At 50.9% G+C, this 26,465-nt stretch overlaps 14 protein-coding genes across 14 annotated transcripts; 9 read left to right on the top strand and 5 right to left on the bottom strand.

Annotated features, from left to right (window-relative positions):
* Positions 1 to 116: 116 nt before the first annotated feature.
* BJX68DRAFT_161366 (uncharacterized protein) lies at positions 117 to 1,783 on the top strand. The gene is made up of 2 exons (XM_071036870.1): positions 117 to 989; positions 1,052 to 1,783. Exons 1-2 carry the CDS (start codon positions 671 to 673, stop codon positions 1,654 to 1,656), a joined length of 924 nt encoding a protein of 307 aa, XP_070903320.1. The 5' UTR covers positions 117 to 670; the 3' UTR covers positions 1,657 to 1,783.
* A 1-nt stretch (position 1,784) lies between these two features.
* BJX68DRAFT_161367 (putative ubiquitin-conjugating enzyme) lies at positions 1,785 to 3,120 on the top strand. Its single transcript, XM_071036871.1, has 4 exons — positions 1,785 to 1,936; positions 1,997 to 2,091; positions 2,149 to 2,876; positions 2,931 to 3,120. Exons 1-4 carry the CDS (start codon positions 1,875 to 1,877, stop codon positions 3,012 to 3,014), a joined length of 969 nt encoding a protein of 322 aa, XP_070903319.1. The 5' UTR covers positions 1,785 to 1,874; the 3' UTR covers positions 3,015 to 3,120.
* On the bottom strand, positions 3,047 to 3,879 carry BJX68DRAFT_161251 (uncharacterized protein). Its single transcript, XM_071036868.1, has one exon. It carries the CDS (start codon positions 3,604 to 3,606, stop codon positions 3,187 to 3,189), a length of 420 nt encoding a protein of 139 aa, XP_070903318.1. The 5' UTR covers positions 3,607 to 3,879; the 3' UTR covers positions 3,047 to 3,186.
* Positions 3,880 to 5,603, bottom strand: BJX68DRAFT_161250 (putative CUE domain protein). The gene has a single exon (XM_071036867.1). It carries the CDS (start codon positions 5,521 to 5,523, stop codon positions 4,153 to 4,155), a length of 1,371 nt encoding a protein of 456 aa, XP_070903317.1. The 5' UTR covers positions 5,524 to 5,603; the 3' UTR covers positions 3,880 to 4,152.
* Positions 5,604 to 6,465: 862 nt separating this feature from the next.
* Positions 6,466 to 7,455, top strand: BJX68DRAFT_262699 (uncharacterized protein; the record flags this gene model as incomplete). Its single annotated transcript, XM_071044510.1, has 4 exons — positions 6,466 to 6,872; positions 6,965 to 7,100; positions 7,150 to 7,310; positions 7,359 to 7,455. 4 exons carry the CDS (start codon positions 6,466 to 6,468, stop codon positions 7,453 to 7,455), a joined length of 801 nt encoding a protein of 266 aa, XP_070903316.1.
* A 552-nt stretch (positions 7,456 to 8,007) lies between these two features.
* Positions 8,008 to 9,847, top strand: adB (adenylosuccinate synthase ADE12). The gene is made up of 5 exons (XM_071036866.1): positions 8,008 to 8,190; positions 8,267 to 8,370; positions 8,424 to 8,492; positions 8,544 to 8,995; positions 9,045 to 9,847. Exons 2-5 carry the CDS (start codon positions 8,328 to 8,330, stop codon positions 9,753 to 9,755), a joined length of 1,275 nt encoding a protein of 424 aa, XP_070903315.1. The 5' UTR covers positions 8,008 to 8,190; positions 8,267 to 8,327; the 3' UTR covers positions 9,756 to 9,847.
* A 764-nt stretch (positions 9,848 to 10,611) lies between these two features.
* On the bottom strand, positions 10,612 to 12,724 carry BJX68DRAFT_262697 (DEAD/DEAH box helicase; the record flags this gene model as incomplete). Its single annotated transcript, XM_071044509.1, has 2 exons — positions 10,612 to 12,307; positions 12,366 to 12,724. The coding sequence occupies 2 exons, from the start codon at positions 12,722 to 12,724 to the stop codon at positions 10,612 to 10,614; spliced, it is 2,055 nt and encodes a 684-aa protein (XP_070903314.1).
* An 818-nt stretch (positions 12,725 to 13,542) lies between these two features.
* Positions 13,543 to 14,920, top strand: BJX68DRAFT_161165 (MDR family NADP-dependent oxidoreductase). Its single transcript, XM_071036865.1, has one exon. It carries the CDS (start codon positions 13,836 to 13,838, stop codon positions 14,868 to 14,870), a length of 1,035 nt encoding a protein of 344 aa, XP_070903313.1. The 5' UTR covers positions 13,543 to 13,835; the 3' UTR covers positions 14,871 to 14,920.
* A 432-nt stretch (positions 14,921 to 15,352) lies between these two features.
* BJX68DRAFT_262695 (CybS family protein) lies at positions 15,353 to 16,207 on the top strand (the record flags this gene model as incomplete). The annotated part of the gene is made up of 5 exons (XM_071044508.1): positions 15,353 to 15,485; positions 15,572 to 15,589; positions 15,743 to 15,809; positions 15,871 to 15,990; positions 16,042 to 16,207. The coding sequence occupies 5 exons, from the start codon at positions 15,353 to 15,355 to the stop codon at positions 16,205 to 16,207; spliced, it is 504 nt and encodes a 167-aa protein (XP_070903312.1).
* Positions 16,208 to 16,215: 8 nt separating this feature from the next.
* BJX68DRAFT_161132 (nucleotide diphosphatase) lies at positions 16,216 to 17,399 on the bottom strand. The gene has a single exon (XM_071036864.1). The coding sequence runs from the start codon at positions 17,286 to 17,288 to the stop codon at positions 16,464 to 16,466; it is 825 nt and encodes a 274-aa protein (XP_070903311.1). The 5' UTR covers positions 17,289 to 17,399; the 3' UTR covers positions 16,216 to 16,463.
* An 861-nt stretch (positions 17,400 to 18,260) lies between these two features.
* On the bottom strand, positions 18,261 to 18,674 carry BJX68DRAFT_262693 (uncharacterized protein; the record flags this gene model as incomplete). The annotated part of the gene is made up of 1 exon (XM_071044507.1): positions 18,261 to 18,674. The coding sequence occupies one exon, from the start codon at positions 18,672 to 18,674 to the stop codon at positions 18,261 to 18,263; it is 414 nt and encodes a 137-aa protein (XP_070903310.1).
* A 742-nt stretch (positions 18,675 to 19,416) lies between these two features.
* BJX68DRAFT_262692 (uncharacterized protein) lies at positions 19,417 to 20,230 on the top strand (the record flags this gene model as incomplete). Its single annotated transcript, XM_071044506.1, has 2 exons — positions 19,417 to 19,537; positions 19,599 to 20,230. The coding sequence occupies 2 exons, from the start codon at positions 19,417 to 19,419 to the stop codon at positions 20,228 to 20,230; spliced, it is 753 nt and encodes a 250-aa protein (XP_070903309.1).
* Positions 20,231 to 21,418: 1,188 nt separating this feature from the next.
* On the top strand, positions 21,419 to 24,327 carry BJX68DRAFT_262691 (uncharacterized protein; the record flags this gene model as incomplete). The annotated part of the gene is made up of 6 exons (XM_071044505.1): positions 21,419 to 21,487; positions 21,548 to 21,643; positions 21,717 to 21,987; positions 22,042 to 22,128; positions 22,179 to 24,115; positions 24,163 to 24,327. The coding sequence occupies 6 exons, from the start codon at positions 21,419 to 21,421 to the stop codon at positions 24,325 to 24,327; spliced, it is 2,625 nt and encodes an 874-aa protein (XP_070903308.1).
* A 935-nt stretch (positions 24,328 to 25,262) lies between these two features.
* On the top strand, positions 25,263 to 26,029 carry BJX68DRAFT_262690 (uncharacterized protein; the record flags this gene model as incomplete). Its single annotated transcript, XM_071044504.1, has 3 exons — positions 25,263 to 25,295; positions 25,369 to 25,752; positions 25,811 to 26,029. 3 exons carry the CDS (start codon positions 25,263 to 25,265, stop codon positions 26,027 to 26,029), a joined length of 636 nt encoding a protein of 211 aa, XP_070903307.1.
* Positions 26,030 to 26,465: the final 436 nt, after the last annotated feature.

The raw sequence follows: 26,465 nt of genomic DNA, 5'->3' as shown, positions 1-26,465 counted from the left end.
CGCGAACTACAGAGTAATCTTCTGTAAGACGAGCACTGGATTTATAATCGCTTCCTCATAACTAATCAATGGGTGCTTGGCTGAGGGCTATGGTCGCATTAGATATGGAGCGCGAGTTGTCTGAAGGGCGTAGCATTGGTAACGATAGAGGCCGCGATTGGTCGGGAGTCTGACAGGGCGTGTTTTTGACGGCACGGAACTCGGGCTTGAGAGCTTAAGTTACCAGTCTTGCTGGCTTGCTCAGCAAACAACTGGCAAAGTCCTCGTCTTTGCCTCTTCGTCTTGAAGGCCGTTCGAGTTGTGATTCTTCCGACTCCAAGCACCCGATGAAGATCGGCCCCGCTGACATGTGAAAATGCAAGCCGTCTCGCCCTCAAAGGTTTTTTCTCTTTTGCGTCTATTTCTGAAACCCCGATTCTAGGCTCAAATTTTTTTTACTTATCTATAGAAGCTCCATTATGATGAGTACCGCCACAGCGGGGTGATTCAGCGCTCTTCTCTTCCCACCAGAATGGCATATCGGTACCAGGTCTCTTTCCTCTCGACAACCTCCAAAGTTTGGAAACGATCTCCGGACGACGCCACGACGGTGGTTCGACTTGAAGTTCCAAAAGTATACTCTGGATTCAGTTTGTCTGCTTTTTGGTGAAAAGTATCTTTCGCGAAGAAAATGGTTGAAGCGATCTCACGCATCGACGCCTCCGGGCCGCCGGCGTTCTCTATCATCCCACCATTCATTCCTGCAGTCATCAAACGGCGCCTGACTTCACGATACGCAATCGTATACCCTCGCGCAATGTCTACGAGTGTTGGAAACAATCTGCCGCCGTCTTCATCGCCAGGGAACAAAGCACAATACTCTGAACAATCCTCGGGCTACGCCTCGGCTACGTATGAAGAGGAATTTCAAGAGACCAAGGACTCTATAGGGCTGAGAACAACTGATTACGAGGTAAATTCTGGGCTAAGATGGAACTGCGTAAACTCGGGTATGTGTGGACTATCTCCTAGGCCGTTCTACACCTGAGCTGTGAGATTAACTGTGAGATAGCGCTCAGCCGCCTCCGTCTTGCGGGGTATGAGGCCCAGCGGTCTCATTGCGAAAGGAGCTTGGTCCGCTCATTGTACCTCGACGCTGTTTCTTATCTTTTATCCGGACTACCGGAGGATTTGACCGATGAAGAGGCCTCGAAAATTCGCAACAGTGTACCAGAAAAGGTGAAGCCATTGACGATGCCTCCACACCCGCGCGGTTTTCCACCTCCTGCGCGGTCCTACCTCCATCGATTGCTGGCGTCGAGCATTATATACTTCTGCCTTCTCTTGCAATTCCTCATGCCGTTTATCAAGGAAGTTATTTACCACTTTTATCAGCATGAACGGTCTCTCAGGCTGATTGAGCGTGCGACTTCTCTCACTTTATACATCCTTGAACAGGTCAGCAGGGGAGGCGTGAACCTTGGGGCTACTGTTTTGAATATGTACGACGGAAAGATCAGCGATACGGCCTCAAGCGCAACTTCTTGGTGGGTGGAGGGAGTTGCTGGTGGCATCTATGAGGGTCTTGAGGAGGGGATAATGATTCTTGGATTTACGACCCCAAACTCGAAATTGGAGAGGCCTTCTGGTGTCGAACCGAACAGTGGGAGGTCATAGACTGATTTAGTCATATATTTAGATATAGATCTTATGAACCGTCAGGATGAAGAAAGAATGGAGTGGTTGCTTTTTCCATGGCTCCAGATAAGATAGATCTGGACCCACTGCCAAGCTCCACCTTCTGGAGCTTTCTCCGAGTTCCCAAGTTCCAACTGTCTCCTAAGATTACCTGAAAACACTCCCATTCCACGACTTGATCTCGTTCGATTGGCGCCATGTCAACGACCCGGCTGCCTAATATCCCGTCTCTTCGTAGACATCAACTTCTGCAAGAATAGTGAGCGTTTCCAACGATCCGGAGCCGTCACAACACGGCTTTTTGTTAACGGTTACCCAGTGCAAGCCTCAAGCATGCAGCTCCTCCGGGAGTCTATGTGAGCCTCAGCCCTGGCGATCCTACTCTCTGGGCCTGCGTGATTTTTGTCCGCTCCGGTATGTTACACTTCGAGATTCCACCCCTGGGCTGCCTAATAATCCATTCGCTATCAGGCCCCTACGCTTCTGCCATCCTCCGATTCCAGATACGCTTCCCACCGACCTACCCCGATCGACCGCCGTTAGTGACATTCTCCACCGACGTGTTCCATCCTCTGATTGTACCCCTTACCACTTACACCTTCAGCACTGGTGTCTCGAACGAAGACCCCGTGAGCGCGTCGGACGAGCAACGCTTAGCCCCAGGAGGGTTCAGTCTCCGACACGCATTCCCCCACTGGTTTGGCCGCGCCAGACGCACGGGCGTCGGTTCGGCTCCATCGTCGAGGTCTGTGAGTCTGAATGCGGGTCTGGGAACAACTGCTGTGCAAGAGGAATCGGCACAAGATGCCTCAACGGAGTCGGAGCAACGCGATGATAACGAAGAGGGTGAGCCCACACCCGCTCCCACAGCGGAACCTGTCCCAAAAATCAGAACATCGATCCCCGTGTTGGAAATTCTGGATTACATTCGCACTTCGTTCGATGACGAGACTGTTCTTGACTCCGTGCCGCTCGAAGCCGCGGGGAACCCGAGCGCGTGGCACGCGTGGAAAGCGCATCGGAAGGACACAGACACTGCTCCAGCGAGCGATTCCAAGCGCGACAATCCGCAAGCGCGAGCGCCGGGAGACTGGAACTGGGATGGGATCTGGATCAGGCGCGTACAATATGAGATTGAAGGGAGCCGGTCGGATGCGACATTATTTGGGAGCGCTGCGCGAGGGGCCCCTGACGAGCTGGTGCGGTTCTATCCAGAACATTATGGATAAATCATATCTAATCACGGTGTGCAGATTCGCTTTACTCGGCTAGACAGGTCTACGTTGGAGTCGGTCAAGCAGATGCTGGTTCCATCTGTGGAACCTGCCTCGGAATGAACCGAGAGCCTCAAGCAGGTACGGCGACTAAAGTGCACGCTTCGTTCTTGCCTCTCCTGGACTTCAAGAGTACCTTCGCTTTCTTGGATGCGTTTCCTGGTCAGGCAGGCACGCTCCATCAACGAGAAAACGCAGATGCAGCCATCCAAGACCGAGTCACAATCCCTGCCTATCAATACCCGCTATCCAACTCCTCCATCCCTATTGTGTCTCTACATGGCAATATTGGATTCCACTGTATAGGCACCGCCATGAATCCTAAACAGAAAACAACGATTATCGTCGTGGCGTTGGTCTTGGTTCCGATTATTCTCGTCTGCTGCGCGTTCGCGCTGGCTCTCGGCTGCGCCGAGTTTTGGAGCTCCGGTCGCTTCACTCTCATCAAACCCTGGTTCAAAAGAAAGCTCAGTGCCATACGGAGGGGGCTTAGACCGATTCGTCCAAGAACCGCTGGGCAGTCGGACGAAGACAACAGTACCTCGTCTGAGTCTCGGATGATAGCTGAAGTTTGATGCGAATCTGCGCTCATAGGTATGGTACGCTGTGCTCCAACGACCGTTCTTGCGCTAATACTAGTATTGTTTATAGTCATCTCTTCCTTCTAAAGCTTGCCCTTCGTCGAGATTTGCCCTTGTCATTATCTTACTGCTAGACGGACCGGGAGGTCGTTTGCAACGCGACTCAGTGTGGGACTCTTGTTAGACGTGGGAAAAATGGACGCTTCTGTTTGACTAGACTTACAGGCATAGTATGTGTTGTCCGGAATCCTTTCGTCGCTCGGGTTTCCATCCGAGGCATCAAACTAACACAATTATAGTCAAATGCTGAACAGACGATAACACATGTTCACATATTGGATTTACGAGAATAAGCCGCTGCTTTACATACACTTTCGACTAAATATTGACCAGGTGAGCGCCATATCCGGCGCGGTGTATACCACAACCGGATTTGAGAGAGCAAGCGAATCGAGAACAACATAGCGATCTTAACGATGCCCTCTTTTACCGACACCTTGCCTGTCGTTGTCAACAGCACATTTGCGGCTAGGTTACTTAGGCTGGTCATTTCGTGTATATAGATTAACCTGCATACAATGCTAGCCCAGTTTTGTGGGGTTTCGAACACGAAATAGTTTCTATTCAGCAAAGTTGGTCAATCTAGGGACCTCGTTGTCTTGTTCGTTGTTGACTTGGGGTGGCTTCCAAAGCGGCTCGCCGTCATCGTCAAACTCGGCCCATTGAAAGAAACCGCAGCCCTTCTTTCCAGGTTTAGAACCCATATAACATGTCCACATATAGCGACCCCTGGTGTCACGCTTACGCTGGACACACTTTAAAACCGCATGGGCGTTGCAGCGACAGCGTGGGATATTTCGCGGATGTAACGAGTCCCGGTACCAGCGGTAGGTGACATTGATGCGACGATTACCGGACAGCGGATGCGGGGAGATGGTTTGGGCGGGTGCAATCGCATGTTTCCATTCCTCCTGCGTCTCTGCGTGCATCACTAGAAGAGAATTATGTGGTAGGGCGATGGATATCTGGCCCTGAGCATGAGCCTTTGCATCCCCTCTCTCCTCTCCAGATTCACCCTCATCCGCAACTATCCGCCGCACACGAAACTCCCGCTGGACACCTAGACTGAGACTGCCAATAACCGCGCGAGGGCCGAGATACGTAAGATGATCGGTATGATACCCTACGCTCTCCGCGGGGCCATCATAGCAGTTGACAAAGGCAGCATTAGGCATCCACTCCCTCGGAGACTGGTACTTGAGCTTCTTGCCCCCGGGATAGACGTCGCGAATGCGTTTCTGAATCTCCGCATTCACTGCCTCTTGGACTCGTGCAGAGATTCCGCGGAGGTGAGGCGTTGCCTGTCGAATATTCGTGTGGTAGGACCCACCATACGAATAATCATTCATATGCTGGTCCTGCTCTTCCGGCGTGGAAACATAGACGCATGTCGAATGCGGGCTTTCGACCGTCCGCTCGAAGATCTGCAACTGGTACCGCGAGAAATGCTTCGACTCGTCGAGGAGCTCAAGCAGAAGCGCATTCGCCTGCTCTGCGGGCAGGAAGTTGTGGATGATTGTGCAGGATGTATGCGCCGAAACGTCTTCGGGGCTATACAGGTACAGCGTCTTGCCCTTTTGCACTGGGTTTCTGCGCTTAGCTGGACCGTCACCTTGTCCAGATGGCGACTGAAGGACATGCGAAGTCAGGGACGTCTGGATAGCTGAGGCCCCGTTCGTCGTCTTTACCCGTTTGCCTAGAGCCGTTGGCGACGAGGCTATCTGTTTCTGCTCCGTTATTGTGGTAATCGCAGACTCGACCGAGCCACCACAAGAGACAAGGATATCGAGAAGAGTGTCCTGCGGCGTGTCTGCGAAAAGGGACACGAGCTGAGCGAGTTTGATATCTGTCGAGGCTTCATCGTCGTTGGTGGTGTCGGCGTCGGCTACCGCAGGACTGCGTGGTCTCTTGCGCGAGAGATAGCGGTCCATGGGGAACAATATTTTCCGAGCCCCTGGCGCATAATGAGCTGAATTATTAAGTCATGAACTTTCTGATAATAATGCTGGTGTGAGATGGAAAAGAAGATGGAGGCAAAAGTTGTGTGCTCGTATAGGTAAGCATTGTATGCACGTGATTGCGGTGGATGTAGCCAATCATCTTCTTCTTCTTTGCTGGCTACTATACACTGGATTTGAGGATTAGTTAGTAGTTGGTGGTTCCATCATTCTTCATGTATGTCAATAACTGCTCCCCTAAGAAGAAGAAACTGAGTGGTATAGTTCGATTGAACATCATTAACTGGCCCTCGCCTGACAAGGTTGACTCCAAATTCTGTTCGTAGATCCGTATACTCAGTCTAGATATATAGACGGCATAAATGCTCATCCCTCTAATTTCACAACCGATTAAACAGGAGTCATGTACTCCTCTATGCTAGTCAGCAATAAAGACTTGCTTCGCTTGTACAACGTAAAGACAACAGACCATGGGAGATCTTTAGGAAAGCCACCCCGAACCATGTTCCACAGGCTTTAGGAGTTATCACATCTGTCCACCGAGTTATGGGGCCATTATCCTTTCGATGATGTCGGGTGAGTATGTGAGAAACACCCGAGGATCGCGCTATGTATTTGATTGAATCAGTCATCTCGGAAGTCCATTGCCGGTTTTCTGGGTCTGGATGCTGAAATTGTTGCGCTATAGAATGGCTAGCTCCTCATAGGGCATAGAGCCTCCTGTTCCTAGGCTACTCCTAGGCCAAGCTCCTGCGCTAGATGGCACTTGGACATACTAAATCATGGCCTGCCCTGTTCAATTTTATCGCTAGACTAATCGCGACTCGTTGTGGTGCTTATAACGAGGTAATCTCGCCGCTAAATCGATCCAATGTCTCCTGGTTGAATCCAACATACACTACTGTACACTGCATGATGTATCTTAGCTTCGAGCCAAAGATAGGCCTGGCTATTGCAGCCTCGATCATCCCCGTCGCAGCCCAGGTCTGCGACGTCGGAAACTTTGAAATCAGCCGTCAAGAGGAGCTCGACCACCTCGTCCAAAACTGCACTGCATTCGCAGGTCAACTCACGCTCGGCCAAGACTATACCGGATCTCTCGCCTTTCACAATGTGACCAACATTACTTCTTCGACTATCACGGCAGTGTCTGGTACCGCAGATTCTGGAGTGAAATCTATTGAGCTTCCCGACCTTGTCACTGCCGGATCGCTTGCGGTCAATGGAATCACCACGCTGGAGAAGCTCTCATTCCCCAAGCTGGAAAATGTTGAGCATATCTCGCTGTGGTTTTCTGCTATGGTGAACGAGTTGGAATTTCCGTGGCTGAAGAATGCCTCGGAGATTTAATTGAATGGGAACTTTTCAAACTACTGCTCCTTTGCAGCTGAAGAGCCCAGGCTAACAGGCGTAGGGTATCATTCGACGCACTGCAAACTGTCTACGGCGCGATGGAAATCTGCAATACCGAGCTGTGCCACGAAGATCTCTCCGCGCAAACAACAATGAACATCTCCCTTGCTGCATTGGAGCGCGTCATGAGGCTGGATGTTAGCGGCAAAGTGTCGAGGTTTGTCTTGCAGTCGAAATGAAGATAAGAAGCCGGCTACCAGCATCAATCTGTCTGCACCGAAGTTGACTACTGTCGCGCTGCCCGGGAGTGCCGGCTTTCCGGACCTGAGACTCTCGCTCAAGGGGCAGCCAGTTGCGGTGAGCTTTCCAAAGCTGGAGCATATCGTGGAGAATGCGACTTTCACATCGTTCGTTCGCTTTCCGTGGTTAGAAGTGCGTTGCTGATCGGTATACAGTCTTTCGTTGCCTACTCTGAAGACATACCCAGGGCTGTTCAATGTGATTACAGACGAATCTCTGAATGTTGATCTTCCTGTCGAGAACGCCGGCTGAATACACCTGCAGGGGAAAACTCAAATGTGCGATTTGATTGCCGGCGGGTCTTTCATTCGATCATTTACTGACGAACCGCCTTGATGCTTCGCTTCGTTTCCTAGTTTGAGGAACTTTCATGGGTGGCTGTCACGACGAACTCCAAGTTCAACTGTGATTCTCTTTTGGATGCCTTGGAGCAGACTGCGACGAATGTTACTGTTGAAAAAGATGTGAATGTGATTTGCGATACTGGAGCATGGCGACGGCTCAAAAGTCTTGGAGGTGGGGGATGGCGGCAATCACGGCCGTAGTCACCCTGGTGAGACTGTTGTCCTGAAGCTTTCTCTGTGTTTTGATAGACCTGATCAAGTCGTAATGCAGAGAAGCTGATTAGCTTGAAAACCCTAAACCCTAGAGAATCGCCGATACCGGCTTTAAGCCCCAGGCCGCCACCTTCCTAATTCGGCGCGATCAAGGCAACCCCGCCGTGGGGGACTGACCGGGACCGTACAATACGGAACATTAATTACTGGCAGCTGTCACACAGAAAAAGCTGTACTGTACAGGCGTCATACATGAGTCACGAGGGGCCAGAATTATATTATATGGCCGTCATCCGCAGTTCCCCTCCGTTCCTTTTTCTGGCTTTTGGTCTTTGACGGTCGCGAAGTTTTCGCCGCTGCTCCAATCACTCTTGGTGTCTCCAGAGTGGTTTAAACTTTCGACAATATCAACCTTGCTGGTCAATTGCTTGTACGTTGCTTTCCTTTGACTTTTTTGTCTTGCGTGTGTGGCGCGAGCTGGCTGCTAACCATTCGTCGAGCTGCAGATTCAACTTTCCGGTTTATTATCTCTCCGAATTGGAGGTATACCTGCCGATCTAATTCACCATGGCTGTAACAATTGTCCTTGGTAGCCAGTGGGGCGATGAAGGTGGGCTTTTGTGGTCTGGTATACATAGACCTAGGTTCTGATCGCTGGTATAGGAAAGGGAAAGATCACGGATATGCTGTCGCAGCAGGCGACGCTCTGCTGCCGTGCCGCTGGCGGCCACAGTAAGTCGATGTCCGGTCTCAATTGCTAGACCGCAATCTAATTGCGACCAGACGCGGGCCACACAATCGTTCATGGCAACGTGACCTATGACTTCCACATCCTCCCCTCTGGTCTGATCTCAGAGAGCTGCGTCAATCTCATCGGTGCCGGAACCGTGGTTCACGTCCCCAGTTTCTTCAAGGAGCTGCTTTCTCTTGAGACCAAGGGCCTGCAGGGCGCCGCCGGCCGCGTCTTCATCTCCGATCGCGCCCATGTCTGCTTCGACCTGCACTCGGTTGTTGATGGACTTGAGGAGGCCGGTCTTGGTGGTCGCAAGGTTGGTACCACCGGCAAGGGTATTGGCCCTTGCTACAGCGACAAGGCTTCGCGACGGGGTGTGCGCATCGGAGAGGTTCTGGATGAGCAGGTCTTTGAGCGCAAGCTTCGCACCCTGCACGCGGGTTACCTTGCGCGCTTTGGAGAGTTGAACTACGATGTTGAGGAGGAGATTGCGCGGTTCAAGGTATGATTCCTGATCTAGCTGATGTGAGCCGAGGCTGATGAGAAAACAGGAGTATCGAAAGCTGCTCGTCCCGCACATCGTCGACCAATTGGCCTTTTTCAACAAGTACAAGGACTCTCCCAACACGTTGGTTGAGGGCGCAAACGCTCTTTTGCTCGACCTCGACCACGGCACTTATCCCTTTGTGACCTCCTCGTCCACCGGCCTTGGTGGTGCCGTGCAGGCGCTTTCGCTCAACCCTACCAGCATCAAGAACATCATCGGAGTCGTCAAGGCCTACACCACTCGTGTCGGCTCCGGTCCTTTTCCTAGCGAACAGCTCAACGAGTCCGGTGACAAGCTCCAGAGCGTCGGTAGGGAATTCGGTGTCACCACTGGCCGCAAGCGCCGCTGCGGCTGGTTTGACCTTGTCCTCCTCCGCTACTCCCAGTCGATCAACCACTATACCGCCCTGAACCTCACCAAGCTCGACGTCCTCGATGACTTTGACGAGATCAAGGTCGGTGTCGCCTACACTCTGCCAGACGGCACTCGTCTCGAGAACACCATCCCCGCCGACGCCGAGGTTCTCAACAAAGTCGAGGTCGAATACGTCACGCTGCCCGGGTGGAAGAGCAAGACCATGGGCGTCAAGAAGTACGAGGACCTGCCCGTCAACGCCCGCAAATACATCGAGTACATCGAGCAACAACTCGGCGGCGTCCCCGTGAAGTGGATCGGAACCGGTCCTGCTCGCGACGACATGATTTTCCGCGAATAGACGAGACTCGCCTGCGGAGATTTCTCTTCACCATTCTACCTCTCTAAATGACGAAAACGACATACAGGATAAAAAGCGACTACGGACATAGAGTTATTCCCTTAGAGAGGCGGATCTCGATTGCGATTTGCTTAGTTATCTTCTTTGTGCTACTATAATTCACTGCCATGTTTTGATTCCATCTATGTTTCTTCTCTGCTGGTTTAGATTTACTTCTCTGTGTAAAGTCAATTGTCTACAACAAATAGTGTACCATCTCTATTCGGTTTCTAGACTCTTAGTCTTAAGTATCTCTCGACTTTTATATTGGGAGGCTGAGGGGGGTGGATACTTGAGCGATATTGGGAGATATAGAAGGCTTAGAAAAGTCTATGATACGAGTTTCACTATATCTGCAAAAGGGACATGGTATATCTCATTTTATCTTTCCCACATTTTCCAAGAACGCAAGGCAGCAGCATCAAACATGAAAACGAATGAGGTTGAAAAATCTATATAAGTACACAATTCATCTTGAAGAGATGAAAAAGAAGGATATTAAAAAGAAAATACATAACCAAGTGAGCCAACCAGTTAAGTTTGGCGGGCTCGAAAAAGCTGTACAGGGCGCCATACCACGGAGTGAGTGTAGACCGAATTGAACCGTACCGTGCGTGACCTTATGATACACATAAATCCAGATCGAAGCTAAGGATGAGATGGGCAATGAAGTTGAGTCGAGATGAGATGATGAGGTGATATACAGTTCCGATTTAACGCCGGCCGATGCAATTTCGAAGAGATTGGTGCAGGTTTGGGAAGGGTGAGAGGGGTGCTATCTGGTTGAATGGATGATCACGTCAAGTGAGTTGGCGATTTAGAGCCATTCGTCCACACGCTCGCGGGATGGGTATCCTCGGAATGAGTCCTGGTCACGTCCGGCGCGGCCTTCTCGGCGACCACCATATCCACCATCACGGCGGCCACCAAAGTCACCGTCACGACGACCACCGAATCCGCCGTCACGGCGACCACCGAATCCGCCATCACGGCGACCACCGAACCCGCCATCGCGACGACCACCGAATCCGCCGTCACGGCGACCACCGAATCCGCCATCACGACGACCACCGAATCCGCCATCTCTAATGCGGAAGCCGTCCCGCTTGGAAAGACCTAGCTTTTGTGCCAACGCGGGGCTAATCTCCGGTACCGATTTGAGTTTGAGACCGTGAAGTGCCAGCCTATCGCCGGCCTCGGGCAGCAGACCTTTGTTATCAAAGGTGGCGGCACAGTCAAGCAGTTTGTTTTGATGGGCGCGGGCTCTGTCTGCTGACGGGATTTGTGTAATGGACGCGTTGATCTGCTGGACGATTTCGTAGTCATCAGGTCGAGATGTGCGGACCGTTTCCAGATCCATGGTTAGATCCAGGGAGGCGACGGGGAGGGATGAGGTGTCGAGTTCAACCGGGATGCCGTGCAAGGTACGTCTAAATGCGTTCTTCTCCGCGGGGTGGATAAAGATCCAACCCTCGCCGGTCTTGTTTGCGCGTGCTGTGCGGCCCAGACGGTGAATGTAGTCTTCGCGTTTCTTGGGTAGACCGATTTGAATAACGTGCGTTACATCAGGGAAATCCATACCGCGAGCGGTGACATCGGATGAGAAAAGAATACCGGACTTGACTCGTCGGAAGCTGTCAGCAACCCGAGTTCTCGCCGCTTGCGACAGCTGCGAGCTGATCTCGCCGATGAACATTCTGCCCAAAGGGTGCCCGCTGCGCTGGTCTTCCGGATTATTGAGCAGCCGGTCAAAAGTCTCATAGGCGACATTGACCTCTTTGGTCGAGTTGAAGTATACAATGGCTTTGAATGGGCGCTCTGACGTCTCACGGTTTGCATAGGCACGCTTAGCTAGCTGGAGGAGAGCTGGGAGTATGTTTTCAAAGCCTTCCAGGAGCACTACCTTTTGCGGTACCCGAATGTGCGTGGGGGCTTCGTCGTCACGAACTGTCTTGACGAAACTGAAATCAGGCTTCATGGTTTTGCGGACCATGCCCATGACCTCATGGGCCATGGTGGCAGAGAACATCAGAGTTTGGCGCGGGACTTCGGCGGGATTTGGAAGCCAATGTTGAATGATCTCCATGAGCTCAGGCCCGAACCCATCGTCCAGAAGACGGTCTGCTTCGTCCAGAACCAATGTAGAGAGATTAGGCGCGTCGACACCAGAGAACTCATCCGACAGAATGTCCCGAAGTCTACCAGGAGTGGCGACTAGGATATGGCAACCCTCACGCTGTACCTGCTGCAGCTTCAGACGCTTCTGCGTCCCACCAACGGCGGTCTGAACAACTATTCCGGACCCTTGGGCGAGGCGGCTTGCCTCGACTGCAATTTGTTCAGCCAACTCGCGTGTGGGCGAGATGACGATGGCGCGGATGTCCGTGGGGGCTCTTTGAAATCGACCTCGACCCCTTTGAGCTCTCTTCACACTCGGATCGTTGAGAAGCTTTTGCAGGACGGGGATAAGAAAGGCAATCGTTTTGCCTGTACCGGTTTTGGCTTGAGCGAGACTGCATTTCGTAAGTTAGTGTTTTGGCCAGGCGCAAGGAAAAAGGAGGGCGAACTAACACGTCGTCACCTCTGACGCTCAATGGGATTGTTTCGCGCTGAACGTCCGTCATAGTTTCGATGCGCATTTTCTCCGTGAGAGTTCGGATAATTGAAGGGTCGACCAGATTCTTCTCTGCTAATTCCGAGAACCGGCTCGAAACTTGGTCTTGGCCAACATCGCCAACATCTGTTTCCGCTGCAGCTTGAGAGTTGAAAAGGAGCGACGACGAGTGAAATAGAGATCTAGGGGCATATGAAGGTATCGAAATCGACGAAGAAAGGGATTGAAATCGCTGTGGTGTTGGCCTTGCTGATACGGCGCGAGCGGAAAACCGGAGCGCGTGGCTCACGGCGGAGCGACGGAAAGCGCCCAACATGGTGGGTGAAGAAAACGTAAAGGGGGATATGCAGCAGCTACCTAGAGGTTCAAGGAAACTGCAAGCAGAAGAGAAATAAATGGGATGGAGGGATATGGAGTTTATGAAGATGATGGCGATGGCAAATGAAAAAAAAAAAGATCCCTTTTCAAAAAATTGTCAACTGGCAGAAAAGTCGAGGCGGAGAAGGACTTAAAAGCGATCATTGGTTGCTGGCCTGATCTCGATTTTCAATGGACCCAGCGAAGAAGTGAGCACTAACAACAATTGATCTACGTACTTTATTCGATTGTATGCCAGCTATCTATCACTGAGATGAAGCTCGTCGTTTCTTGAGAACTCCATCCATACCAATACCTTATCAGTTCGCCGCCAGACACCTCCAGCCTCATAGAGCTTGCTGCCTCAGGCAGTTCACCCGCCGATCTGGGCTTCCGTTCACTCTCTTCGTAGCACGATGGCTGGCAGGTCAGGACTACTCTCCTTAGTCTCCTCGCGTCCTCAGGATGGGAGAAGCTAACCATTCTACTGTATCTCTTATCGCCAACGGCTCGGCGTAGGTGAGTAAACCTGGAACAAGACCCGCACGAAATCAAAATGAGCTGGGTCCATCTTGATCCATTCTTCAGCACTGATCGACCCGGTTTTCATGACCTCACCATAGCGAATTATGCACACCACCTTTTTCCAATTCCATTCCAGCAATATCTCCGAGAATGGAGTCTATGCTCGGTCTTTGTGCCTATAAAGTGTATTCTTGGCAGGCCATCACGCAACAGATAGCCCAATCGCCGGGTTCCCTGCGAGTTACGTTGATTTGTCGAGCATGATTATCTTGAAAATCCATGGCCTGGGGCGCCACAACCCGTTTTCGGCAAGTACCTAGGCATAAACCTTTGTACAGAATGTCTTTGCACCACCTCGAGAACTTTCTCTGGGTGGAAACGTGCTTTATAATCTGCTGTCCTGACTTGCCCCGCTCCCATTTGAACTTGCCTCGGGAGTTTATAAAAGTCGACGGGTGTGGTGGATTGATATCATCATTTCATTCCAATCTTCTCTCTCCTCTGTTCTCTCCCCCCTCCCTTGCTGTCACATCTGTACCTGCATAATGGCTACAAACAAGGCTCTTATTTTCAAGAAGATCCCCGAAGGCTACCCTGTGCCTGGAGAGCATCTCGTCGTTGAACCGGTTGCATATGACGCCAACGCCCCCGCTCCTGCTAATGGCGTGTTCCTGCAGTCGCTATACACCAGCTTCGACCCCTACATGCGAGGCCGCATGCGCAGCCCTGAGATCAAGTCGTACTCTCCTCCCTTTCAACTCAACAAGGCCATTGAAAGCGCAACTATTGCCAAGGTTGTCCGCTCCAACAATGCTTCATACAAAGAAGGCGACCTTGTTATCGGACGCCTGCCTATCCAAGAGTATGTTTCGGTAGGCGCGGATGAACTGTCTCGCATCCGCCCTCTTGAGAATCCCCTCGGAATTGAGGATATCCGCGTCTTCCTCGGCGCACTGGGTATGCCTGGCCTCACAGCCTACTCGTCTCTCTATGAGATCGGCCAGCCGAAGAAGGGTGAGACGATATTTGTCTCCGCAGCCAGCGGTGCTGTCGGCCAGCTGGTTGGTCAACTGGCCAAGCACGAAGGTCTCAAGGTGATTGGGAGCGTTGGATCAGACGAGAAACTCGACTACATCATCAAGGACCTCGGTTTCGATGGTGGTTTCAACTATAAGAATGAGAAGCCCGCAGATGCCCTGGCTCGGTTGGCTCCTGATGGTATCGACATCTATTACGAGAATGTCGGAGGTGAGCATATGGAGGCAGCCCTGAACGCTCTCAACAACTTTGGCCGTGTCGTCGTCTGCGGTCTCATCTCGCAGTACAACTCGGCCCCGTATCCGATCAAGAACATTGCAAACGTGCTTACCAAACGTCTTACCATGCGTGGCTTCATCGTTGGAGATGCTGGCATGGGCGACAAGTACACCAAGGAGCATCAGGAGAATGTGCAAAAGTGGATCAAGGATGGTTCATTCAAGAACCTCATCCACGAAACACAAGGTATTGACAATGCTGCAGAAGGCTTGGTGGGGATTTTCTATGGAAAGAACAAGGGCAAGGCTGTCCTGAAGTTCTAATGTGTAATAAGAACCCTGGGTTCGTCCTAGGTTAGGGAAATAATACTGTTGTTTCCAGGCGCAAAAATGTTCTGCAGCCCTCGGCAATTGGAAAACGAAATCAGACTGAGCTTGCGGTACAGTGCCGCTCGTTGTAAACACACTTTTGAAGACTATAGTGATCAGCCAGAATAGAGAACACGGTAACCACAAGCAGTGAAGAACGATCAATGCCAACTCTGTAAAGATGATGCATGATGCATCCCAATCTCGTGCGCTTCCCCAGGTATTGCCGACTTGTCGGCCAAATTCGGCTGGGCGGAGGGAACCGACCAATCACATGACCCGCAATTTGATGACTGCATCCCGAGCGGACTCCCGAGGTTCCTTCAGTGGAACTTTGACTTCACTCTGTGCCTTCTGAAACGACTGTCTGTGTCTTCTGGTGCGCTCAATCGCTGATAGAAGCCCTTTTCCCGGTGTGAAAATCAAACCTCGTCACAATGGCTTCTCTCATGCGCCAGTCTTGCCTCTCTGCTTTTCGGACGCCGCTCGCGACGAGGAATGTCGCCGGAGTCTCCCAGGTCGTGGCCTTCCACGCCTCTGCGAGGCGACAGATTCTGCCTCCTGAGCCTCGTGAGTGAAACCAGATATGGGACGCTTAGATGCGGCGTTTTTGTTGTATAACCGGGCGGCGACACATGCTAACGATTTCGATATAGAGACTATCCAGGGAACGAGTACGTGACAACCCCAGATTCACCTTCGCGAGATCAAATTGAGCGAATGGACGGATGGAGCGGCTGCTGCGAGTATTGGAAGCTGTCGGAACGGGGGACATATCTGGTCAAGGATATATGGCGAGTCAGACATACTAACTACTTTCCACCCAGTGAACGACCCGGCTCCTATTCCTCCGCCTCATCCTTCGCACGGTAGCTACCACTGGACATTCGAGAGGTGCGTGTTTTCGCCGTTGATACGAAGGATGTTTCGGAGCTCTACTAACAATGTGAACTAGGCTGGTCTGCGTTGGTCTGGTCCCCATCACCATTGCTCCGTTCGCTGCCGGCACCCTCAACCCTACCATGGATGCTGTTCTATGCTCTCTCCTCATTCTTCACTCTCACGTCGGATTCCAGTATGATTTGCATCTATTCCAGGGCTGCCGGACACTATCTGACGTGTTTAGGGCCTCCATCATCGATTACTTCCCCGCCCGCCGTGTCCCCAAGACTGCCACATTCCTCAACTGGCTTCTGCGCGGGTTCACACTCACCACTGCCATTGGTCTGTACGAATTTGAGACGAACGATGTCGGTTTGACTGAGGCCATCAAGCGCATCTGGAAGGCATAGACGGAGTACATTTGATTTCCTTCTTTTACTCTTTTCCTTTTTTTTTACCTTATATCAGAGTCGTTTTTCCATGTTGAGGCGTCTGCCTGTGTATATGTTGTGATTCTTCTTGGTAGGCCAACTCAGGGATAGACCTGGTTCTCACTGAGCATAAAATTTGACTGTTCCGGAATCACTATGATGAACCACCTTTCTATAAATCCACGGGTATTTCCAATGCCCAACAGAAGCCATACAACACATCTTTAAGACGCAATCACTTATCCTCCTCATCCCCATCCCCCTCTCCATCAGAACCCAATCGATCTTCATCATCGGCCCTCGCCATAACCTTTTCGATAATCTTCAACGTCGTCTTCAACGGCAACCCTATAACGTTATCATAACTTCCCTCAATACTCTCGACCAGAATCGACCCTATCCCTTGCATCCCGTAACCCCCCGCCTTATCAACCCCCTCTCTCGTCCTCACATACGCCCAAATCAACTCATCCGTTACCTCAGAATCAAACCTAACATTCGTCTCCTCAATCGCCGTCTCAACCGCATACCCGGGATCCCTCGCACTACTCAACGGCGCCATGGCCACAATGGCCGTGAAGACCTTGTGATCGCGTGCATCACGCAGGCTCTTCAGCATTGCGATATGGTGCGCCTCCGAGCGCGGTTTCTCGAGGATCGCGCCCGTTTTGGGCTCGACGACGATTGTGTCGGCGGCCAAGATGAGCGCGGGCTCGCCCTTTTCTTCGTTGACAATCTCACGCGTGTACACAGATTCGGCCTTTTGCGTTGCTGTCGCGAGGACGTATTCAATCGGCTGGAGGGTGTGCGGGAGGTCTTCGGGGAAGTCGGAGGGGATGATTTCGATGTTGGGGAGGCCAAGATAGGAGATTATTTGACGGCGCCGGGGTGAAGAGGAAGCGAGGATTACGCGTTTGCTGCGCAGGGAGATTAGGGTCGGCAGAGGGAGAGGCGGTGGTGGTGGGAGATTGCGCTTTGGTGTTGATGTTGCGGTTTCGTATGCTGGCGGGAGGTCGTCGATTGTGGCGGTGGAGAGGAGGGGTTCTTTTTTGTCGGACATTTTGGCTAAAGTTTGTCTAAGAGTTGCGCACACCGTCGTTCTGGTGTCAATTGGGGTTGAGATACTCTAAACTGGCGAAGGTTGAGGGGTAGTAGTAAGTTCTCAGTTCCCCGCCATCTATGATTTTGACTCATTGGGTAATCGGCGGGCGGTCAGGCTTGTTATTGGGTCTTTCGCTTGGGCCAACTATCGATTTCTCGGCTTTCGGATCTATATACATGAGTCTCAAGAATATCAGGAATCGTCTTGTGATACTCGAGACATAAAAGATAATGCGGCTGCTTGCTACGGCGTGGTTAAGGATGGACATACACAATAATTCTATACCCTACAACGTATACTTGCACACATTGATAAGATGCACCTGGGCCTTGCTATCATGTTGTCACACAAATAAAAATATATCATGTATATAGTATGTGTATAGTTTGCTAAGCAGTAAAATGACTGTATTCATAAATCATATAAATATATATATATAAAGAGTACGGTGGATCACGGCTTGATGTGAGTCCTGGGTAGATTCTGTCAGCACACTCCTGCGAGATGGCTCGAGGAATGGCCATTTGTGGAGGATTGAAGCAAAGCACACGCATAAATGAGAATCTTTGAAAGACCAGAAGACTCTGATCCGCCGAGAATGTACCCGATTTCATATCCATACACCCGAACGCCAAGCCGTTCAGAGTCTTCGAGACGAAGTACAAGTCAACCCCACCGCGCTGGTACGTCGAGGAGAAGCAAAGTAGTCGATATGCCGGGATATTCACTCCACAGCAAGGGGGTTTACGCGCACCCTGTAGATTACCAGAGTCCAACATGCATATCGCACATTATTGCTGGCAGAATGAGGAAAAAGGTCTCGTTTCATACGTGTGTCGTGAAGAGAATCCGAAAATGGCCGTCAAACTTAAAAACCTGCAAAGTTCAGCCCCGCGGACCTCGGTAACGAAGTACCGAGATTAAAGCACCTCAAGTTCGCATATCCTCGCTGATCCGGCCGCCTCTGCGTTCGATCTCTGCAATGAGGTCCTTGCGCTCCTGAATCTTGAGATGGATAAAGTCCACCGTCTTCCTGAGAACAATACTTTCGCTGCGTCCCTGGCCCTCGAGCCCTGGAACGAGCTCGGTGAGTCGGTCAAAGCCTTCGCGAATGGCGGCGCGTCGCTTTTGCTCAGAGGCGATGTGATTGTTCTTCTTCTCCTGCTCCGTCAGGCGAGGCTTGTCCCTGTCACCGCCGGAGCCTCCCTGTCGAGAAGAGTTGATAGTCGGAGTGGATGAAGAGCGATCATGACGGTCATCGGCATTTGTAGATGCGCTTGCTGCGATGGGAGAATAAGAAGGCTCGGATGAGTTTGATGTCAGGATGGGCTGCGCGGAGGGCATTGTTGTCTGGCTTGCGTTGAAAACGTGGGAAAGTTGGTTTGAACCTTGAGCGAACGTTGAACAGAAGAGGGGCGAGTCTCGTGTGACGGTCGGCGGAGCCAGCGGAAAAGTGTGGGCTTCGGTCAGATTAAGCACAAGGAAAGGGAGAAAAAGGATGAAAAGGAGGGAAGGAGGAAAGGAGCGAAGAACAAGGTCCGAACGGTTCCTGGAGTCATCTCAAATCCTCAAGATTAGGACCATTTTAGCGTGCGGAGAAGTCGACTCGTACGGGACCAGATCAGTCCACATTTTACCCACTTGCAATTTTCTCGGTCGACCGCCGAAGGGTCGACAAGGAAATCGAATTAATGTATCTTGGCCATTTATTCGGACCCTCCTGCCGGTTGTGGGAGAGACTGGCGAACCTTGAGAGAATACATAGCTATCGGACTCGCCGAGAGAATCCCAAGTATCACCAGTCTTGGCTCTTTTCTCATTAATTGGTCGTCTGGATATCATGAGATTGAACTTGGAAGAGACGTCAAGCTTGATTGACAATCAGACGTGCTCCATTTCCTCTGTTATTGCCTTTTGATATTCCAACGTTGCTAGCTATGTAGAGAACGATCAAATGGTTGGTGGGTCTAGCTTGCCTATGACCTCATCACTGCATACTTTGGCTGGTACTTCGTCCTTGAAAGAATCTTGACTTTTACAATATTTTGCAGCAAGAATCTTGACTTTTACTGTATTTTGCAGCAACATGGACGAACACGAGCCTCTGCACGGCTCTTGTATGTGTGGACGGAATGAATATCTGATTCGAATCCCCAACGACGTGACCAATCACGCTCAAGTCTACTTTGATACAGATCGAGATCACCGTAAGCTCACGTCCATTTCTTCGGAGATTTATTCTTCTCTAACGTTGAATCTGCTATCTAGGACGGTCCTATGGTGCACCTCTCACCGCATGGCTAAGAGTCCCGCTTGGCTGGTATCAATCGCATACCCAGTCCTATTTCCCCGATGAAACGCATGGGACCATACGCCGCATTTTCTCCCCACAACATGCACCGCACACGCAGAGAGTCTTTTGCGGAGTCTGTGGCTCGCCGCTCACATACTGGAGCGAAGAGCCGCGGGACGAGGCAGAATATATGTCCGTGACTATCGGCAGTCTGTACGGTGACGATCAGCGATTGTTGGAAGATCTAGATCTTCTTCCGCAGTGGGAAAGTTCTGAAGGCTCAACACCAGAGACTTCAGATACTATAACAGCCGCACAAGCTTCGAACTCCAGCATGTCCGCTCTTTCGATTCCGTCCGGTAAACCTGGTTCGGATATCGCACGGACCTATCGGCACGGGACTACCGGTGGTATTCCATGGTTTGAGGAAATGATCGAAGGGAGTGGACTGGGTAGATTGATGAAAACAAGACGTGGCGTCGAAGTCAGCGGTGATCAGTCGACGACTATAGAATGGGAGGTTAGCGAATGGACAGACACAGGCACCGGAACAAAAGGCTCGTCTGCTCGAGCTGTAGGGAAAAGGAAGCGAGGGGATCACACCTAGATACTTGAGATCTTCTTAGTGGTTAAAAAGGGTCGGTTTCACCCAGTATATCAGTACTAAGTCTGGACTGCATTTCCATCTCAGCTTCATAGCTTATGTAGCGTAAACTGACAGTTAGGCAAGTCGTGAAGTTGCTGAACAGACAAAAGCTTTCAATTTCTCAAGACCTCGATGAGCAAAGAGGCCAGAGGAGCTCTCTGAAATATCTTGAGGTGCCATGCTAATTAGCGCAATCAAAGTGCTGCCCTGCACCATTGATATTCCCAAAACAGTATCGCTTGGCATTTCAGTGAATGCAGCATGGTTAACACTGTAAACACCGTGAAAACTGGAAAATGACCTTTCTAGTTTCTGTGCTCTCTGGAAATGCTTTCCTACTTTCTCCCTTCTACTTTCATCCCTCAACCCGCTTGTTCATTCCTCAAAGTCGAGTAACCCATCGTCGAAGACAGAAGTGTTATAGGCGATCAAGCAGCCTTCTTGCGAGTAAACCATCGCCTGCCTATGCGAGGTTCAGCAAGATAAAAGACTTCAGCCACTGGAGTAACACCAAGGTTGACCAAGCAGACATATCTTCCTCGCAGTACCATGTACCCCCCGCCTCAGCAGGTGGTATAAACAGGCAATTGAAGACCGAGTTTCTCCGCAATGAAGATTCAGTCTTCCTCACAAAGGGGCCTGCGCAAGCGCATGGCCTCTATCACAGAGAAGATGAAATCTATCATTCCGGCCAAAGCAAGACAGATTCTCAGGCAGCGTGGCCAAGCTGCCCGCCCCCAATACCCTCTTTCGGACCAGAACACCGCCGAAGGCTGTCAATGGAAAGTAAAGAGTTTTAACCTCATTCTTCCAAGCCCTAGACTCATTGTGGTTTCTCAATCATCTCCCGTTTTGCCAGCTAGATTGAAAGAGGGGCCAGATATGAGCCGCCGTCAAGAAGACCCGGCTCATGCCTCTCCAATGGTGCCTGGATCAGTTATGATTTCAAGGGCTTTTCAATCATCAGACTTGAGAACTTTGGAGCCCCAGCTCCAGGCCAGTCCCAGGCATTCATCCTATGTTCCAAACAAATCGAAGAGAGGTTCTGCTCAAACGCGGCACAGAAGATTCGCTAAGGGGCTGGGACACCGAAAAGCGATCTTCAAGGTCATTTGGGAGATCTTTTGGAAATTAACCAGAAGATCAATTATGAAGCGCAAGTTGTACGACGACGTTTTAAGGATGCTGAAATGGCATCAAGCAGAGATGTCGCTTCAGGTATGTGCCCATTGCCGGTATAGATCAAGGCGTTGAGAAAGTTGCTGATTCCATGATCAGACCGAGATTGGAGAAAGCTCAAACCGTGCTGTGGGAAGTACATGGTTAGAGATACAAGAATGGAGGGAGAAAGTCATGTTTAGTGATGATTATTGGGTTGATAGTGAGTCTCTGTCTCCTGCATCAGGCTAGCTCTTTCACAGAATAACACAAACTCACATTCACCAAGGGCGACCGCACAACCACATCTATCTTGAAAAGATATCCTCCCATTTACATTCCTCCCATGACCTTCACCCCTCCTACCTCTGATTACAACACCGACGACACCCACCCAGAGTCTGATTTTGGAAGCAATTTGGCAGTTGCCCTTCCATCTTTACATCTCAGAACGACGGAAAGCATGGCACCCGCTCAGGGCACCGTGACCGAGGATCAGCCCTCTAACACTGACGCGGAGAAGTATAGCTCTGATGAAAAGACTTGCGATACTCAGAAAGGTACTAGGTTGTCCTCACTGACTGAAATGCCAAGTACCTGACATCTACGAGTAGAAACCGCGAACGATAGCCCTACTTCTCCAAGCCACATCCCTCCACCACCACAAAAATCTCCACTCCGCCTAGCCCAGAATCTCAAAGGTAGTGCTCTTCGAAACTTGTATGTAGACGCGGAACTAATACTAGTACAGAAGGGCCCCAGTCCGAAAGTCCACCAGAGAAGATCAGCAACAAGGAAAGCCCCCTGCCGCACCGCACATCGCCTAGGGATAAAGAAGATTCCGCAGGCTCACGCATTCCTCGAGGAACTGGATTGAAACAATCGGCCAATATTTCTGCACAGAAAGGAACTCGTTGCACTCCCGAGCTTCGCAGTTCTATTCCAGTCCCGGTTCAACGGCGCAGCGTGGAACAGTTGAGTGTTACCCTTCAGGGAAAGCAGAGCGAATCGTCAAGCGGTATACGGATGGTTGAGAAGCCCCGTGGACCGCGCCCCCGACCTGTGGCAGAGCAAGCTAGCCTTGTCACTTCCGAGTCAGCTCAAGGAGTGGATCAGGCACAGATCTCAACTCCTACATCTATATGTTCTTCGTCCGCCAGCAGCTGGGACTTTGGTGACGAGGGAGATGTGCCTGAGAGGCCCACGAATGTCTTTACAGGTGAATTTCGTACTCGCATCCTCAATGTTCCTGGGAATCAAGCTACAGGCCCTACTCTGAGGATAGCTACCTCTGCCGACAACATCATCTTGGGAGGAACCCTTCGTGACCCTCCAAATTACGCTGTCACTCAGAGAACGAACCCCAGCAAAGTGAGGTACTTTGACAAACCGCTTCCCAGTACGCCAAAGGTCTTCAGCAGCAGCTCCAAAGGAAACACACCTGCGTCCGACACCAAGAAGAGCGTCGGCGGTAGCAGTAAGAAGAAGAGCACGCAAGTCGTGCGAGACTTGAGGGGAGCGACAGACATCAGTGGCAAGGAGATGTCAATCTCGCGAAAGCCAGTGAGCAAGCCCAGTCTTAGCAATCTCTTCTCACCAAGCTCAAAGAGCCCTCGGATTGAGGAAGAACCTCTTGTGCCAAAAATGCCCGACGAATATTGCACCGATATGACCAAAAACAACCTACAACCACCGAGCCCGGCAAAGATTGCATCTGAGCCCGAAGCTACACCAGCTAGTGCCGAAACAAAAATTACACAGTCACCTGTTACTGCTATCAGGACTGGTACCTTTCAGTCACATCCACCTCGGACCTCGTCATTGCGGGCACTTTCCGAGTTCCCCAACAATCCCGCCCAAGGCCAGTGCCACACATCTGCAGCCGAAGCGCCCCCCAAAGCAGCTACAAACCTGAGACGGAATGTCACTTTCAACGACTTCGTGCCTTTGACTTTTGAAAAGGAAAAGATACCAGCGGAGGGCATGAAAACCAGAATCCCTGAGTCACGCAGCACCCACCTCCTTGGAAGCTTCCGCAACATTTTCAAGTCTCGAATCGGAGTTTCAGAAAAAAAGGGAACCAAAAGAGAGGACGAAGATTCGGAACTTACAGACGAAAACACGGCTCCCCTGACTGGGCGACTCCATCTTGACTCTGAGAAACGTGCAAAGCCCAAACCCAAATACACTAGACTCTCTAGTGGGGTCAGCTGGAACAAGAGCGTCCGTAACCCTAAGTCACCGACTTCCTCTCCCAATACTCCCACCTCATCAGTTCCCCGTCTCCTTGCTCCCCCAAATCGTCACCCTGATAGCAGCGTGCCTTCTTTTGCTCGACCGACTAAATCAACCCGTAGAAAAGCCGCCTCCGGCCTGGGGGGTCCAGCATCCACTACTACTCCAGAGGTTCGCCCTCCTCGCAGGCCTCACATTCGAACAGCGTCGACTGGAAGTCCTCAGCGCGTGACAAGCGGACCTCGACGTGCAGCAACTAATCTGTTGGCATTTTCCGGTCAGAAGCGAAACGTCCAATCTCCCATTTCCGAGCCCGAGAACGCTGTGTCGGTTGCAGACGAATCGACTGACAGCCTCCCCAAGAATGTCGACGCAGTCCGCAGTTGTCTAGACACGCTCTGCAGAAAGGTCGGCGAAGCAACCACTCCGCTTGACAGAGAAAGACACATTCGTGTAGGTAATTTCCTAGCTGTATGTTCTCGTGACTAACAACTCTCCAGCTCGCGCTCAACCTACAGCAGCAACTTGCTGATTACCAACATATTGAGAGGGGCGCTCTGGAAGCCGAGGACGCAGCAAAAGAGAAGCGATCTGAGAGAAAAGCTGCGGAGGAGTACCTCAATACAAGCCTAGTTGAGGTTCAGGCCCGGCTTGAGGAGACTTAAATCTGAGTCCTAATCCATTCGTTGTCGACAGAGGAAGGATCAGATACAGGCCACTCACACCTCACTTTCACTTCAGTTGTTGAGCGATGATCCATTGTTCCGAGTACACTTCTTACCAATCGCGTTTTAGTTTTGGCTTGTCGTCGGATTTCCATCAAAACACAAAACAACAAAGGACAAAAAAAAAATCGAAAAACAGAAAACATGCAAAAAGAAAGTCACAAGCAACACCAACCCTGCGCCTCTGACAGATTACATCGGCTTCTCTTTCGAGGCTTTGTCTTGTTAGGCTCTCTGATCTGAAAGAGTTCTCAGGGCCCCAGTTGGCCGATTGTTTCAGGTCCTTTCTCATCTAGCAAGGGCAAACAAAGAGGGAGCAAAAAAGGACAAAAAAAAATGTGAAAACCCAGAGATGTAAATAGTACAGACCTAGCATATCTTAGCTAGGTGTCGTCTTTCTCAATGTACATGTCAGAGTCACAATCTTCCTCTCAGAGCGCCAACAGAGTGTTCTGAGCCAACACAAGTTGCAGTCCAAGATCTTAACACGATTAGACCTTCCAACTTGATGCAGATGCAATATTATAGTGTCCTCGGGCTTTCTTTGGCGTTGCAGACTGACATGTGGTCTATCGATATTCCAGATGAAACGACGAAACCTGAACAACGACAAGTCAATCAAAGCTATATATACAGATATAATGAACGAGAACAGACAAAGCCCTAGAGATAAAGAATATGAGAACTACATAGGCCCATCGATCTGCCAGCACCCTGGCAAAGTGGTGTGTTTCTGACTAGCAACAGACGTTCCTGCGTTATTTTAGCAAAATTCGCTACCAACTATTACCTCCATCCACTACTTCCCACTGTTTCTTCAGCTTCAACCTACCTCTCCTTCTGTATCTTACTCGATGCCTTCCACTGAGCCCAAAATGCCGCGCGGACACAAGTACCAGAGAAGTTCAGTAAGCAATCACACTTGAATTTGTTTCCAGCGCGTGGTTTGGCTGTCAGCGACTAACCTTGAGATGAACACAGAGCGGCGCCCAGTCTCACAACTCCAACAGAAAGAGAAACTATCCTCCCCGAAACCATAGCGCTTCTGTCAATGCCCAGCAGGATATGGGTCCTTTTGAACGTCGCGCCAGCTATCCTCCTCCCTTCTGGGGTTGGCAGCATCGTCCTGGCCGCTGGTTCGCCAACCACAACGGTCCAACCCAGCGCCCTTTCCACTCCCCTCCTCCTCCTCCTCCTCCTCCTCCTCCCCATTTTGTTCCTCCTGAGCTCGGGGGACAAGAGCCGTACTACCCCGTTGTACCTTTCGTTGCGGATCGTGGTTTCAATGGCCAATTCAGGCATGGGTATCCGGACTACCACAACAGACTGTTTCTGGACGAATACCGGTTTCCTGGCCCTCATCAGGTATAAGAGTTGCCCTAGCGCTAAGACGTATTTCATAGCTGACCATCTTTGACTCTAGACCTACCAGCCACCCCATGTTGCAATCGATGCCCAAGTTGGACAAGCCGAGCAGGCGTTTGGAGCAGAGAACATCGTTGAACTAGAAGACAAGCCTGCAGGAAAGAAGTTCCTGCTCCGTGGTGATGCGCCTGAGTTCGTCCCACGTCCGAAAGAGAGGAAGGAGAAGAAGGAGAAGAAGGAGAAGGAGTCTTGCTGGCTCGTGGTCAGCAGTCAGTGATCGGCGTTGCAGGATACTGTATCGAATCTTAACTGTCAGCTTGGCCTGGCTGGCTTCAGGCCACGCATCGCTTGTACCATGACAATAACAACTTTACGAAGATACTTTCGCGTTCTTTCTTTCCTGTGGGAGCTTTGATAGGTCTTGGCGTTATGCTCGTCTAGTTAGTCTTTTTCGATTAGTTATCAGCACTTTTTATTAGCATTACGAGTCTTATATTCGAAAGTCAATAAAACAGGATATGATCTCCGTCGGCTTTCCTGATTTTGTAATTTCCTGGTGCAAATACGGAGGTATTGCATAACTATGAACAGGCAAGAGTCGCACACCTTAAAAGGCCAAGCTTCAGCTCCTAGTGGTGCCCAAGGGAGAGCCCGACTCAGCCGAATCTCACCTTTCCGACTTTCGTTCCTCACTAGTCCGTATGTATGTATGT

This window comes from Aspergillus pseudodeflectus, assembly GCF_044049435.1.
Source record: "Aspergillus pseudodeflectus strain CBS 756.74 chromosome Unknown BJX68scaffold_5, whole genome shotgun sequence".
Taxonomy (NCBI): Eukaryota; Fungi; Ascomycota; class Eurotiomycetes; order Eurotiales; family Aspergillaceae; genus Aspergillus; species Aspergillus pseudodeflectus.
This window is presented reverse-complemented; position numbering and strand designations above follow the sequence as displayed.